Consider the following 13,454-nt stretch of genomic DNA (forward strand, 5'->3'; position numbering starts at 1 on the left):
GTTCTCAGTCTTCACAAATCTAAGTTACATTTCTGTTGACAGTAATCCTCAGCAGTCCTGTATCATGTACAGTCAAGTTCTTCCAATATAACTAGTTATTGTTGAAATGCTAAAATCAGTACAGTAAATGAGGACAAGTTATTAGCAAAGTGGATTTATTTAGTGCCCACTTACACTGAACAGCTTCCATTTTGTACATTTTTCTTGTGTTAACTAAGGGCCATCATGTTTTATCAGTAAAAACCTGGCTATTCTTAATCAGTGTGTACTGACCTAAAAGCTTTTTGATTTGTTTTTACTCTGCCACTAGCAATAATGTTAATGTGAATCTTGCATTGATTTCTTAAGTCACAAAGGATTACCACAAGATATAATCCAATCCTTTAACCAAATTGTGGTTCATCGGGGTCTGGGTATGAGTCTACAAATGTGGCCAAAATTTGAGCAGTAACATCATCGTCCTGAAGAAAAAAAGGATCATCAAAAAATAACCAATGTTGTATTACAAAATGAATTGCAAAATCACTTCAAAATGAGTAACCTTACCACCTGATGGCCAATACACAGGACTCCATACACATGACTGAGGGGAGGTTAAATTGAATCGTAACATGTATTAGATTCAGTTCACTTAGACTGTTTAGACAATGGTATCATGGGTGGATTTAAGGGGATGAAAGAGAGGCCATGCCCCTTTTTGTCTGGGAAATTTAAAATCTGCCTTTTGAAGCCTTAACATTTTTGTCACAAAATAATGCTCCCAGAATGCAGGGAATAGAACCTGGATTTTAAAATTTCTGGGAGAGGAGCATACCCAAGCACTCCCTAAATTGTTCTGCCAAGTGCTATGGCTCCGTTTCGGCTATTAGTTTAAATCCAGGTTTTACATGGCAGCTTTCTTCTTACCTCAATGGTTATAGCTTCACTTTCTGTAGTATTTTCTGTGAGTTGATTTTTGTTAGGTGTTGATACACATTTGTTGTCCTCAACTTGTGTTTCACTGGCTGCATTGGAATTATCACCTTCAACCCTCCTCCGCTTGGGGTCAGATAACCCAAGTGGCTTCCCATAGTTGTTTATTTTATCTTGATGCTGAGAAGAATCATCTTCTCTTAAAAGAGTTTCTGATGAGGACATTTGACTTCTATCAGAGGTGCATTTTTCTGGGTTTTGTAGTTGTGCTGTCATTGTTTTAGAGCGTGAAGCAATGAGCTCAAGTTCATATGCTTGGCTGTAAGTGTTCGCCACCTCGCTATGTGATATCTCTTTTTGAGTGTCTCTTCCACTAGCGCCGGACTGTTCAGTTTGTTTTTCAGATGTCTCATGTTCAATCCCCTCCATTGATTCATTCTCAACATTGGTCAAAGACTTGTAAACCGTATTTCCCTCGTCAGCACCTTCTTCAAAATCCCTGTGTTCTACAGAGATTTGTTCTCTCTGTGAGTAACCAATACCATTCACATTATTGCTCTCAAATGATCCCCCACTTAAAATACTTTGTTGAGAAAAGACATTTTCACTTCTAGTCATTTGTCTGTGATTGTCTCTATTAGAAGAACACGATTCTGATGGGCTTTCAAGGTCCTCAGACAGTGGACCATTTGAGGAAGGGTGCTCCGAGGTGCTGAGCAATATTGGCCCAGGAGCAGAGCACACTTGAGGGAAGACCCTTGGGTGGATGATGGAATTGGCAACAGCTAAGGCTTCCTGACAGAAACTTGATACCTAAAAAATGAATACCAGTAGTTTTAGTGTAAAAGAAAATATTGAGGACGATCGCGTGAAAATCTTCCAACATTGCAATTTTTCTTAAACTTTCACCGCTGCTAGTTTACAAGTTACTTATGTCAGAAATGCAAAAAAAATTGGGGGTCACCGAATTCGTTTTCGCGATATATCTGAAAGAAGGCGCTTATTTGGATAAATTTGATTTTGTCACTAGATATGACCACTGTGGCTTCTGCCAACAAAATGTTTAAAATGAATTGATGCAGGCCAACTTCCTTTGTCCTTATTTATTTGAGTGGGTCTATTGAACAAATATATTTCACCTTTAAAGTCCCTCATGGTGGATTTCCACCGACGCGTAAATTTTTACGTGCGTGAAAAAAAATAGAGACAATGTATGAATGGCCTGCGTAAACGTGTACGCAAGCCGTTCATACATTGTCCCTAATTTTTTTACGCACAAAAAATGACGCGTCAGTGGAAATCCACCATTAGAGTAAACCTTGTCTTTAACAATTGGATTTGCAAACGTTCAAACAGCAAAATGCTGCAAAATTTGACTGATTCGATTGTGCGCGGGAAGAGAAAATGAAAAAATATTAAACTTCTAACATTCGAATTTGGCTAATTTTTTGTCAATTGGTAGAGATTTATCCCAAATGGTTATTTTACCCGAAAAAAATGGGGTTCACCGACCGTTTAAGAGAGCAAACTGCAAGCGAACTTAACACAGCAACTACTCACCCAATGTGTTTGGAAATATTTCTCAGCTCGCGCGCTCATGCATGACGTGGCGTGACGTTGCGACATGAATTACGTGCACAGCAAGGATGCGCATAAAAATGAGCACGAACGTCCTTAAGTCAATAACCAAGCATGTTGGAGGAAATGCTTTGTCTTAGTTCATAAGGGAAGCCTCCAGCCAAGTGGCCCATACTGCTGGAGCTTATCCTCGTTTTGATAGCATTAAGGGGCTAGGAATATTTCTACTCCCCCCTAGATGGGATGCTAATCCATCGGAGGAAACCCCCCAGCATTATTTTGCTGATACACCTGGGTAGAGACAGGCACTATGAGAGTAAAGTGTCTTGCCCAAGAACACAACACAGTGCCCCAGCCAGGGCTCAAACCCTGGGCCGTTCAATCTGGAGACTTGCATGTTAATCATAAGGCCACCATGCCTTGGCGCCTTAGTTCATAAGGTTAAGTCTTATTCATTGATGAATTTTTCTGGACTGACCCAAGCTGGTCTGGGAAAAGTCTTCCAGAACTTCACGTCAGTGCACGATTCAAGAAGGAACGACTGTACCACATGCCGTCACGATACAAGAAATCAAAGACATAACATTAACTAAAACTTATTTTACCTTGAAGTCTATATCCTGATGTCCCAAGCTGAACAGTTTGACAGCATGATTGACAGGTGACGGAACATTGGGTGAGTTTGTAAGCAGACAACAAAGTAGAACATGGTACAATGCCTGTCGACACTCTGCACTACTGAATGGTATGGGAAAGGAGTTGAATGATGACTGCTGACATTGAATGACCAGCTTTACAGTGCAAACTTGAATTTCCTGATGAGAAACATATAGAGAACACAAGTTCAGTTTTGCTTCCATTTAGGAGTTGCTTTTTTTTCTATTCTCCAATCAACCAAGTCTGTTCTAGCAATGGTCACTGTTACAAAAACACTGTACAGAGTGGTTTCTTATTACCGGTACTTACCCTAAATACATCTTGAGGAATTTCACTTCCACCAGCAATTAATATTGCACATAAAGCTGTTGAGGGCAGAAAATGTCAATACAAAATATTAGTTTTAAAACAACACTCAGTTAGTGTAAAAAGAACCAAGAGCAACAAATTTTCTAATGTACCTGGGATCTTATTTCACTACAAGTTGTTGCCATATATGAGCATAATTTAATTAAAACAATACACGAATGTCACAAAAGACATAAATGTCACCCAGCAAATAAAATGTCACATAAATGCATGAATTTCACACGGTGCATGAATGGTTCTGTACTCCACCTTTAAGAGCTCTGTAAGTAACCATCTCATTTGCATTTACATCAAACTTTTGTTGGCCTGTATAAATAGGAATGGGCAATTAAAGTTGAGGCTATGACAATGTAAGAAAGTCTCTCCTTGATGAAGAGAAACAAATCTGAAATGGATGTACAATAATGGGGAAAATCTATTTGAGAAAGGGCATCCACAAAGGCAAAACCTTGGCATAAATTGCAGGCAACTTTTTTCTCTAACAATTTTCAAAGGTATTGAAAGGTACATGTAGAAAAAAATGGTTTGATTTTGTAGAACTGCTCTGTTCCTTTGAAATTTCGTAAAACAATAACAAAAAGAGTAACCAATAAAACTAAGCAAAAGACTACATTTGACAAAGTTACCCGTCATTACAAATTTTTGTACCTGTTAATAATTGGTCAACATCATCTTGTATTTTTCTTTTCTTGGCCTAAGAAAGAAATTTGCTTTATGAGCAAAAAACTAAAACAGAAGATATAACAAGGAATTCAAATTCACCCTTTTAATTAAAAATACCTTTTTGGACAGCTGTTGATTTCCACCACTGGCTGTTGGTAACAACTTAAATGAGGGGAAAAAAGAAGAAAGTGTCACATGCCATACTGTTTCAAAAACTCACCAAAAGGATTTTATAGTGTTACCTTTGTTTGAGAAACTAAAGGTTTTATATCGTCTAGTATGTGTTGCATTAATTTAGCCACCACACCACCCTCCTCAGGCAGGCTCTTTGTCAGTTGAATCCATTGTTCAATACATTGATAAATGGAACACCTCAGTTTCCTAATAAGGTAACAACAAAACTGTAGTTTACTATATCAATACAATATACTGCCAGCTAATTGTCAAACATAGAGATATGACAACATGTAAGTTGCACTCAAATTTCTCCTTACCTGTAAGGTCTGTGTTGACCAAATGTGGGATTTTGAGATTTTGTCCAAAAAAGTTCTTGTACCAGGATCTTGATCAACAAGTCACAGAACGGCAGCAGGAAATGTCCACACCTGTGGCACATAATATTTAGAAACACATCTCACTTACAAATAAAATGCGACAAAAAATTATATTTTTTTTCAGGAATTCCAATTGGATCAGGAACAGTGGACAAAGAGCCAGCCTGTTGAAGTGCCACTGCAAATTCCCATTTATTTTGTTTTATTTATTTTTTTATGAAGGATTAATGGTCATACTGGTAACACGCCTATATAATGGGAGAATTTATGTTTGAAAAATATAAGACATCAAGAGTGCAGGGACTTAAGGTGGCTCAACTGGATTTTTTAGGGGTAACACCGCTCAAGTTTGAGACTTAACTACGTCGCCATTAACAATGCTCTCGAAAAACCATCACCACAGTTGTATAAGATTAAGATGAAATTTTTTTAAGACCAGTGTTATATTGACATCGGAGTTGCCATAGCGACGAAATGACGTCATTACGTTTTTTACTTTCGCTCGAATTCCTCGGCACCAGGAGATTTTTTTGGAAATCGCTCAAAGGAGCTTGTATCACACATAGCTGCCTCGATGTTGGCAAAGTTTGAACAAATTCTATGAGAGCGTTTTCGAAATATTTGGGGATGAAGTTTTCGGGGCTATAAATACAGTCAAAAACATACTAACGAGAAAATGGGGGTAATATCTAAAGAAAACGACGCGCCTTTGGATTGCAGTTTCACCTTATAGTAGTTTGATTCCAATTAAACTCGTGTGTAAAACAGTGGTGGGGATTGCTTTGGTCGATTGCGAGAAAAGAGAATTTGATGAGCGTGCGTCCAGGTGCTCTTGTTGCCATTTTTGTTTAACATTTGGTCTATGTCTACAAAAGTGATAATAAATTAAAAACCGCTCGATGAATTTTTTTTAAAATTTGACAAACTCGAGGTTTGCCATCAATTGATATAGCTGGTAAGTTTCAAGCGCATTGAAAACATTTAAGGCAATCAAATTGGGCCTCCAATGTACTGATTTTTTTCTCGCAGATTTTGTGTTTACAAGCGAGTGTCCTCATTATTCACGGGTATTGTTTTCAAGTTTCATATCCACGTGCACGACTTTACCAAAAAATTCATTTGCATTAAATAGGACGCTCGACTGCTTTCCGAACAATTTTCCGAAACATGCTTATATTGCTTAAAAAATTGTAACAGCATTTGTCGTGCTATTGATGTCAAGGGCCTCTGTCCAGAAAACAAAAGCTATTGTTCTGCAGATATTGTCATTGCTATTCTCATCCCAAGGCAGAATAGCATGCTTCGGAAAAATTTTCGGAAAGCAATCGAGCGTCCTGTTTAATGCAAATGAATTTTTTGCTAAAGTCGTGCACGTGGATATGAAACTTGAAAACAATACCCGTGAATAATGAAGACACTCGCTTGTAAACACAAAATCTGCGAGAAAAAATCAGTACATTGGAGGCCCAATTTTACTGCCTTAAATGTTTTCAATGAGCTTGAAACTTGCAAACTATATCAATTGATGACAGACCTCGAGTTTGTCAAATTTTAAAAAAAATTCATCGAGCGGTTTTTAATTTATTATTACTTTTGTAGGCATAGACCAAATTTTAAACAAAAATGGCAACAAGAGCACCTGGACGCACGCTCATCAAATTCTCTTTTCTCGCAATCGACCAAAGCAATCCCCACCAATGTTTTACACACGATTTTAAATGGAATCAAACTACTATAAGGTGAAACTGCAATCCAAAGGCGCGTCGTTTTCTTTAGATATTACCCCATTTTCTCGTTAGTATGTTTTTGACTGTATTTATAGCCCCAAAAACTTCATCCCCAAATATTTCGAAAACGCTCTCATAGAATTTGTTCAAACTTTGCCAACATCGAGGCAGCTATGTGTGGCACAAGCTCCTTTGAGCGATTTTCGAAAAAATCTCCTGGTGCCGAGCAATACAAACGAAAGTAAAAAACGTAATGACGTCATTTCGTTGCTATGGCAACTTCGATGTCAATAAAACACTGATCATAAAAAAATTTCATCTTTATCTAATACAACTGTGGTGATCGTTTTTCGATAGTATTGTTAATGGCGACGTAGTTAATTCTCAAACTTGAGCGGTGTTACCCCTAAAAAATCCAGTTGAGCCACCTTAATACAGTCACATACCTGGTAACAAGACTTGTTAACAAATCTAAGGCATTTGTATGAAGCAAAGGTAAACTTGCTCTCAACAAAACTGATTCCACAACTACTGCACTCTTCTGCAAATAAGACAAAATAATGACAAATGACAACCTAGAAAACTACAATTCCCCAGGTTGTTTTTATGCACTGCAATAATGTTCTATTTCTTGTGTTGTCTTCAGTAGCAGATCCAAACTTTGAGCTATGGGGGACCCCTTTTTGGTGTGTGTACCCCAGGGGGGGTACTCCCATATGTGGCCTATATAGGTATGTGCCGCCCGATAGGGTATGGTTTTTGAGGTTCTCTGTCCTTAAAATATAGGGTATCATTTTTGCTCCTTTTGGCGATGTGTTCCCGGTGTGATCCTTAAATAGGGTACCTAAATTCTATTAGCTAAAATAAACGCCCAGCTAAACGAAAAAACGATATCTTTAAACTGAATTTTCTGTTCAGGCATAAGAAAAGCGATTTTATAAAGATTTGTGTCTTGCCGTGCGCAGTTAGCTGTTATTTGGGTCGTCACGGAACGCCTCTCCTCCCCTTGAATAGGGTGTCTTTTTTCGGTTTTAGGCCTTAAAAAGGGTATCAATTTTCGCTTTTTTTATCCTTAAATAGGGTCAGGGTTTAAGAACCTTGGCGGCACACCCCTATCCAAAATTTATGGGAGTACCCTCCCCGGGGTGTGTACACACAAAAAATTGTAAGCAGTGGGAGTCATTAAAAGAAAATGTCTCTTACCAAAAATAGGAGGGGGCCTGCCTCCCGTCCCCCCACCTTGGGCCCCTCCCCTAGATCCAACACTTATCTTGTGAAATATGGACATGGATTGGTAAACTTACCAAAGAGTTGTTGGTTACTGACATGATTCTGGTCAAAAGATTCATTGTGGCATCAACAGGGACTGCAGCAACTTTAGGATAATCTTCCCTAGAAATATTAGAATAGAAAACGTTTTTAAAAAAACTGGTTTGTTGGTTGATTTAAGCAAATAGCCTCGGCAGACAGTGCTCTACTGATCACACTAACAAATTTCAGCGTGATTAATTATCAGAGCAAAAAGGAAATGCTGGCTATTACAGACACTTTTCTGTCCCTTAGGTCACAAAAGGAGCTTGTCCCTCAAATCAAAATAAAAAATTTCTTTATGAACAGTACCACGCTTTAATTAATCGCATCTTCCTGCTGCAGTCAAAATTGATCACTTTTAAATAAATAAACCATCATTACATTATTTACCTAATCATTGCAGACAGACAGTAAAGCAATGTATTGCATCTGGTAATAAGGGTATGGGTACGGTCAGGTTCAACTTGTGGAAGTTCATCAGCAAGTGGAAGAGTTTCTGACTCAGAGAAGGATTCTTGTGAGGGTCTGGAGGCAACTGAAACAAATCATAACCAGAAAATGACTACAATCATGCCTTAAAAAACTCATTAATAATTCATAAAGAAAATACAAAAGAAATTAATGTTTAATCAGTGTCTTTATATCTGATAAAGACACGGCTAAACTTTACGTCCAATTTTCTAGGCCAAAATAACCCCAAATCTAAATATTAGTGCAAGAATGAGTTGATCTACATCAGAAGATTTTTAAGCCGTTCAATAAATTCGCAGTTCGTATTTCATCAAGTCTAAAACACTCGGCTGCGCCTCGTGTTTTAAACTTGATAAAACACTGCTGCTCATTTATTAAACATTACTTAAGGTCACAGTTACCAAAATAGCTAACCACAGTAGAACCCCAGTAACTCGAACTCTGAAGGGAATAAACTCTCATCAAAACCCGATGTAAGTCATTTCACCAAAATAAAGATCACAAATAAATAACATGAGTCAACACTGTCACATAAGAATGGGTTTTCTTCAATGTGTGGTTCCAGAAAATTTCTATACTCCCCCACAGAAGGGATTGGAAATTCCTAGGGGTGGGAGGGGTCTTCAAGACCAAAAACTTTAAGGAAATGCATGAAGCTTTTAAAATTGGAATTTCCAGAGGGGTGAGGAGGGAGGGGGGGGGGGGCTTAGGAAAAATCCCTTCCCTGGGGGAGGTATGGATAATTTATGGAACTACACAATAAATTTTCTTACCACATGTTAACAGTGCAAGTAAAACAAAACTAAAAGTATTTACATCTAAATGAAAGAATCATTTAACAAACCAGGTTCGACATTTTCATAGGCAGCATCAAGAAGTTTGTGAATTGTACAAAGAACTTTATTCCATTGCACCTCCCAAGCACACACTTGTTTGTTGTCACTAGATCCACTGCGACTGCATCTCGGCAACAAGGCGTAACAATGACATGCAGCCTGTTACAATAAAAAAATACAATCCTCAAGATGTACTCACTACTTAACGTCTGCTTCAGTGGTAGCTTAATAGTTAGTGCATTACATTCTAGAACAAGCAAGGCATCTGGAAGTAAAAATGGGTACTGAGGAACTCATGAGACCTGGTAAACCACCTAAGCTTAAAAATAGGCTTCATCTTTGCCTGGCTAATACAATATCTCAGTAGGAGGTAGGGAAAACTAGAAATAATAATTAATCATCACAGTCGTGGATTTCTTAACACACCTTCATTGTTTCATCACATGGTGAACTTATGAGAGGCAGAAGAAATTTTTCAATTTGATTCTGAAAATAAAGATATCAAAGTAAATCAATATGAAAATAATCCTCATTGATACCACTGACAATCAGAGCAGTATAATTTAACTAGCTAAACTTTTAACAGGAAATTAAAACAAAGTCATATTAACTAAATTTTAATTATTTTACTTACAGATCCCTATTGTATTATATCACCACTAGTAAATAATATTATATTAAATAATAGTTATGCAAACAGAAGTTTACCTCTTTTGCATATTTTTATCCATGATAAACATACTAGTTATGCAACGCTTTCGAGTGGTATACTATGGAATATCCCACGAGTCACTTGTATTTTCTCGGTATACACCCGAGCCTTTAGGCGAGTGTGTATACGAAGAAAATACAAGTGACAAGTGGGATATTCCATAGTATACCACGAGAAAGTGTTGTGTAACTATTTTATACCATGCCATAGAAAATACGCTCACTAAATTTCATCGAGAATAAGATCGCAGCGCACGATGGGAAGGTTGAGTTGAATACCGTCGAATATACAACGGTTTTCCTGAATTCTGATTGGCTGTATTTTCTATGGCATGGTATAAAGTAATATATTAGCCTTATACTTACCCTGGAGGATACAACTGGCCCAGGGAAATATCGTACACAAGACGAAAGAATGGACAAGACAGCTGGTTCACCCTGTGCAAGATAAATGATATAAGTAATTAAAGTGCAAGTACAAAAATATACTAAAAAAAAATTCAAATATGGGAAAAGACTAGTGTGGGTGTAGTTAAGCTCAAAATAATGTGAAGAGATAAAATACAATGAACTATGTATAACTCTATTAATAATTTTAACTCTTTAATAGTTAGTATATAATTATTATAGAAATAATAATTATTATATAATCATTATAGTCGAACTATGCATAATTATTGCGGGCCCAAAAGAGGCCCGCAACCATAATCTTGACAGTGACCAGCGGATTGCGTATTACGCGTGCGCGCCACGTTTATAAAGGCTATCTGCAAAACGGAAGTTGAAAATTTTGTTCTTCCACTAAGAACGATCGGAATGCAAAAAATGTGTCAATCACGACAGTTTGTCGTAACACCGGAAGAGAAAAATCTTGTCTCCAAGAGCGATAAGAATGCAAAAAATCAACAGTTTGTCACATTAGATTGAGGCTTGCAGACATTACGTTTTGCAGACGTTGTTTTATAGGTGTTGCTTTTGTGAAGATCTGCTGTGATTGTATTACAGATAAACTATGGCAAAGCAAATGATTCCAACAACGGTTATTCTCGAGAAATTCCTTATAACACTGACAACAAAGCGAGTTGGCCGACGGAGGAAAATCACATCTCAATTCACACCGCGTACTCAACTACACTTCGCAAAACTGTCAATCAAAAAAAAAAACAACTCTGATTGGTTCGCGGCAATAGGAAACGATAAAAAACATTCGTGACTTAAGCGTGACGCGTTACTCGACCTTACTCAGAATAATTTTCTTGTCCAGTGATTTATCGACACTGTCAGGCCCGCACTTTCTAATCTGTGGTTACCACTAGTTTTTATAAGTATCACTGATTCCAGTCATACTGTAGTTGGGTGTCAAGACACTGTAGAAATCTAAATGAAGGGTTCAAATTACTCAAACTTGTGGTTTGTTTGTGTGTAGTTTTTAATGTGTTAATTTGCTATTTTACTCACTGAGCATTTGTTGGACAACAAGGTAGAGACAATGGATGGAATGACAGAGTTGGATAACTCTCTTGACAGCTCTGAAAACTAAGGAAAAAATAAGCTTTCTCATGTACAAGAATGATTATGTTACGTGTGAGCTGCTTGTCGTTGTTTCAGGCAAATTAAAATTTTACATATAAAGTATGTTGTACTGACAGCTTTTTATCTATTTAAAATTCTTCTTTGTCATGTATTTTACGAAAACAAAAACAAACAAAAAATATGCTGACATAAGCATCTCACCTCTGCTGCATATCGTAAAATATCATCAAGAAGTTTGCTACAATACTGAAGGACACTTGATTTTCCTGGAGCCTGCAAACATTCAGAAGGTGAATTTTTTATTTCAAACACATAAATTTATCATCAATCATCATGTCCATACTCCCTCCACAGAAGGGATTGGAAATTCCTGTAGGGCTGCAACGATACACCAGTGCACCGGTGAATCGCGATATTTTTTGTCAAGATACGAATATCGGTATTTGAACATAATATTGCAGTATCGTGAAACAATAAAATATTCTTCATCAGCATTCAGAAATTACTAATTTTTATGACTTTTTACCCAAGTCAAAGCTCTCAATAGCGATTTATTAAACTGAGGGACAAGAAAGTTCCATTCTGCTTCACTTCCGATCACTTACTCTTTAAAAATGCAACAAGTCGTTGTCGACTGACACAGCTTTCTGTGCCCACAAGTAAAAACACGCGGTTTACGAGAACATCACTTTGCAAAATAAGTTTTCGCTGCTGAGAAAGTGGAATTTATTAAAATTATGCACTTGTCAGCTGTATGTTATTTTGCATCGTATCGTGGCACTTGTATCGAGGTACATATCATATTGTGAGAAAATGTATCGTTGCAGCCCTAAATTCCTGGGGGTGGAAGGGATCTCAAAGGCCAAAAACTTTAAGGAAATGTATGAAGCTAAATTGGAATTTCCGGATGGGGTGGAGGGGTCTTAAGAAAAATCACCTTCGTGGGGGAGGTATTGATAATTTATGGAACTACACAATTTAAATAGATATAGCATAAAAAATATACACTTTAAATCACCTGAATTGTCTGGAGAACAGTTCTTAACCAGGATGAACAATTTGTCCTGAAGGTCTCTGTATCACATTGTTCAACTGTAATCCCAAGTAGACAAATACCTAACCAACTGATACAATACAGAAAGATAATATGGTCAATTCCTGTGCATGTTGTAAACCATTGCAAGCTACCCCCATGGGCAACTTCATTTTATATCCACCCCCCCCCCCAACCCCTTGTAGACGAGACTTTCTGAAGGGGCTTTGTAGGTCATTTTTGACGGGGTTGCTCCATTGCATCCTTTGAATATTATTGAAGAGATTTGGGGGTGGGGGAACCTTGTCTTTTTTCTTTTGAGGGGATTAAGAAAAATAAGGTTATTTCTGGGGGGGTGGCATCATGTCAGCACTTTGATATTTTTTCTTAGGAGGGAAAATTTCGCTTAGTTTGTGTAGGGCGGGGCGGGATGGGAAGGGGGGGGGGGGTGTTGGATAAAGTGGAATGGCCCATGCATTTTTGTCAGGTTATTCAAGCTGAGTCTGACAGGTTTCCAGTATTCAGATAGGTGCTTATTTCCCCGTTGGATGTCGGAAATTTCTCCTGTGGAAGATGGAAATGAGCGTGTAAAAAGAGAAATCTGCTTCCTCGCGCTTTAAACTAAAGATGTACAGTTAATTTGACTACATATTTATTTTTCATGTCAATTCATGAGAAGTATATTTACCTATCAGTCTTTGAATTAAGAAGGGTATTGACCTTGCCAACCCAGCCGTCCGGTATTTTCTAAAAAAGAAATCATGCTCCCAATAATTTTTTTACAGACCAATTTTACGCCAAAGAGTTCACTTCGATTCAAAACTGCACGTGGTACACAAATAAAAACAAACGCAGAAAACGTCAAAAAAAGAAACACAAAAGAAGAGACTGTGATATTTACTTACCTCTGCGTTAAGGTGTTGCTTTGAATCTACACATTCAAGGAAAAAAGGTGCATAAGTCTCAGGTTTTGACTCCAGAAACGAACTTACTAAAATCGGCAGTTCTGCCGCCATTTTGTTTTCCTTCGGGAAGCCGCTTACTTTCAAGGAATGCTGTCGCGTTATCTAGACCACAATGCAATCCGGTCCAAAGTGCC

General features: G+C 37.7%; 1 protein-coding gene across 1 annotated transcript; it reads right to left on the reverse strand.

The window, feature by feature from the left end:
• Positions 1 to 138: 138 nt before the first annotated feature.
• LOC144664397 (proline-, glutamic acid- and leucine-rich protein 1-like) lies at positions 139 to 13,371 on the reverse strand. The gene is made up of 20 exons (XM_078525509.1): positions 13,261 to 13,371; positions 13,044 to 13,102; positions 12,341 to 12,446; positions 11,524 to 11,595; positions 11,248 to 11,325; positions 10,156 to 10,227; positions 9,505 to 9,564; positions 9,087 to 9,237; positions 8,162 to 8,306; positions 7,765 to 7,852; positions 6,907 to 7,001; positions 4,674 to 4,784; positions 4,422 to 4,560; positions 4,297 to 4,341; positions 4,165 to 4,210; positions 3,766 to 3,822; positions 3,457 to 3,512; positions 3,096 to 3,305; positions 907 to 1,725; positions 139 to 461 (listed from the first exon to the last, which is right to left on the reverse strand). Exons 1-20 carry the CDS (start codon positions 13,369 to 13,371, stop codon positions 384 to 386), a joined length of 2,598 nt encoding a protein of 865 aa, XP_078381635.1. The 3' UTR covers positions 139 to 383.
• Positions 13,372 to 13,454: the final 83 nt, after the last annotated feature.

Source organism: Oculina patagonica, chromosome 8, assembly GCF_052425735.1.
Source record: "Oculina patagonica isolate OP01 chromosome 8, crgOcupat, whole genome shotgun sequence".
NCBI lineage: Eukaryota > Metazoa > Cnidaria > Anthozoa > Scleractinia > Oculinidae > Oculina > Oculina patagonica.

Bases quoted from the DNA above. Each gene is read 5' to 3' on its own strand.
- LOC144664397 (XM_078525509.1), bottom strand. From the start codon at position 13,371: ATGGCGGCAGAACTGCCGATTTTAGTAAGTTCGTTTCTGGAGTCAAAA. The intron at 8,307-9,086 runs GTTTGTTAAATG...GATTTGTTTCAG, and splicing joins CTATGAAAATGTCGAACCTG to TTGCCTCCAGACCCTCACAA. The intron at 4,342-4,421 runs GTAACACTATAA...CCCTCATTTAAG, and splicing joins CTTTAGTTTCTCAAACAAAG to TTGTTACCAACAGCCAGTGG.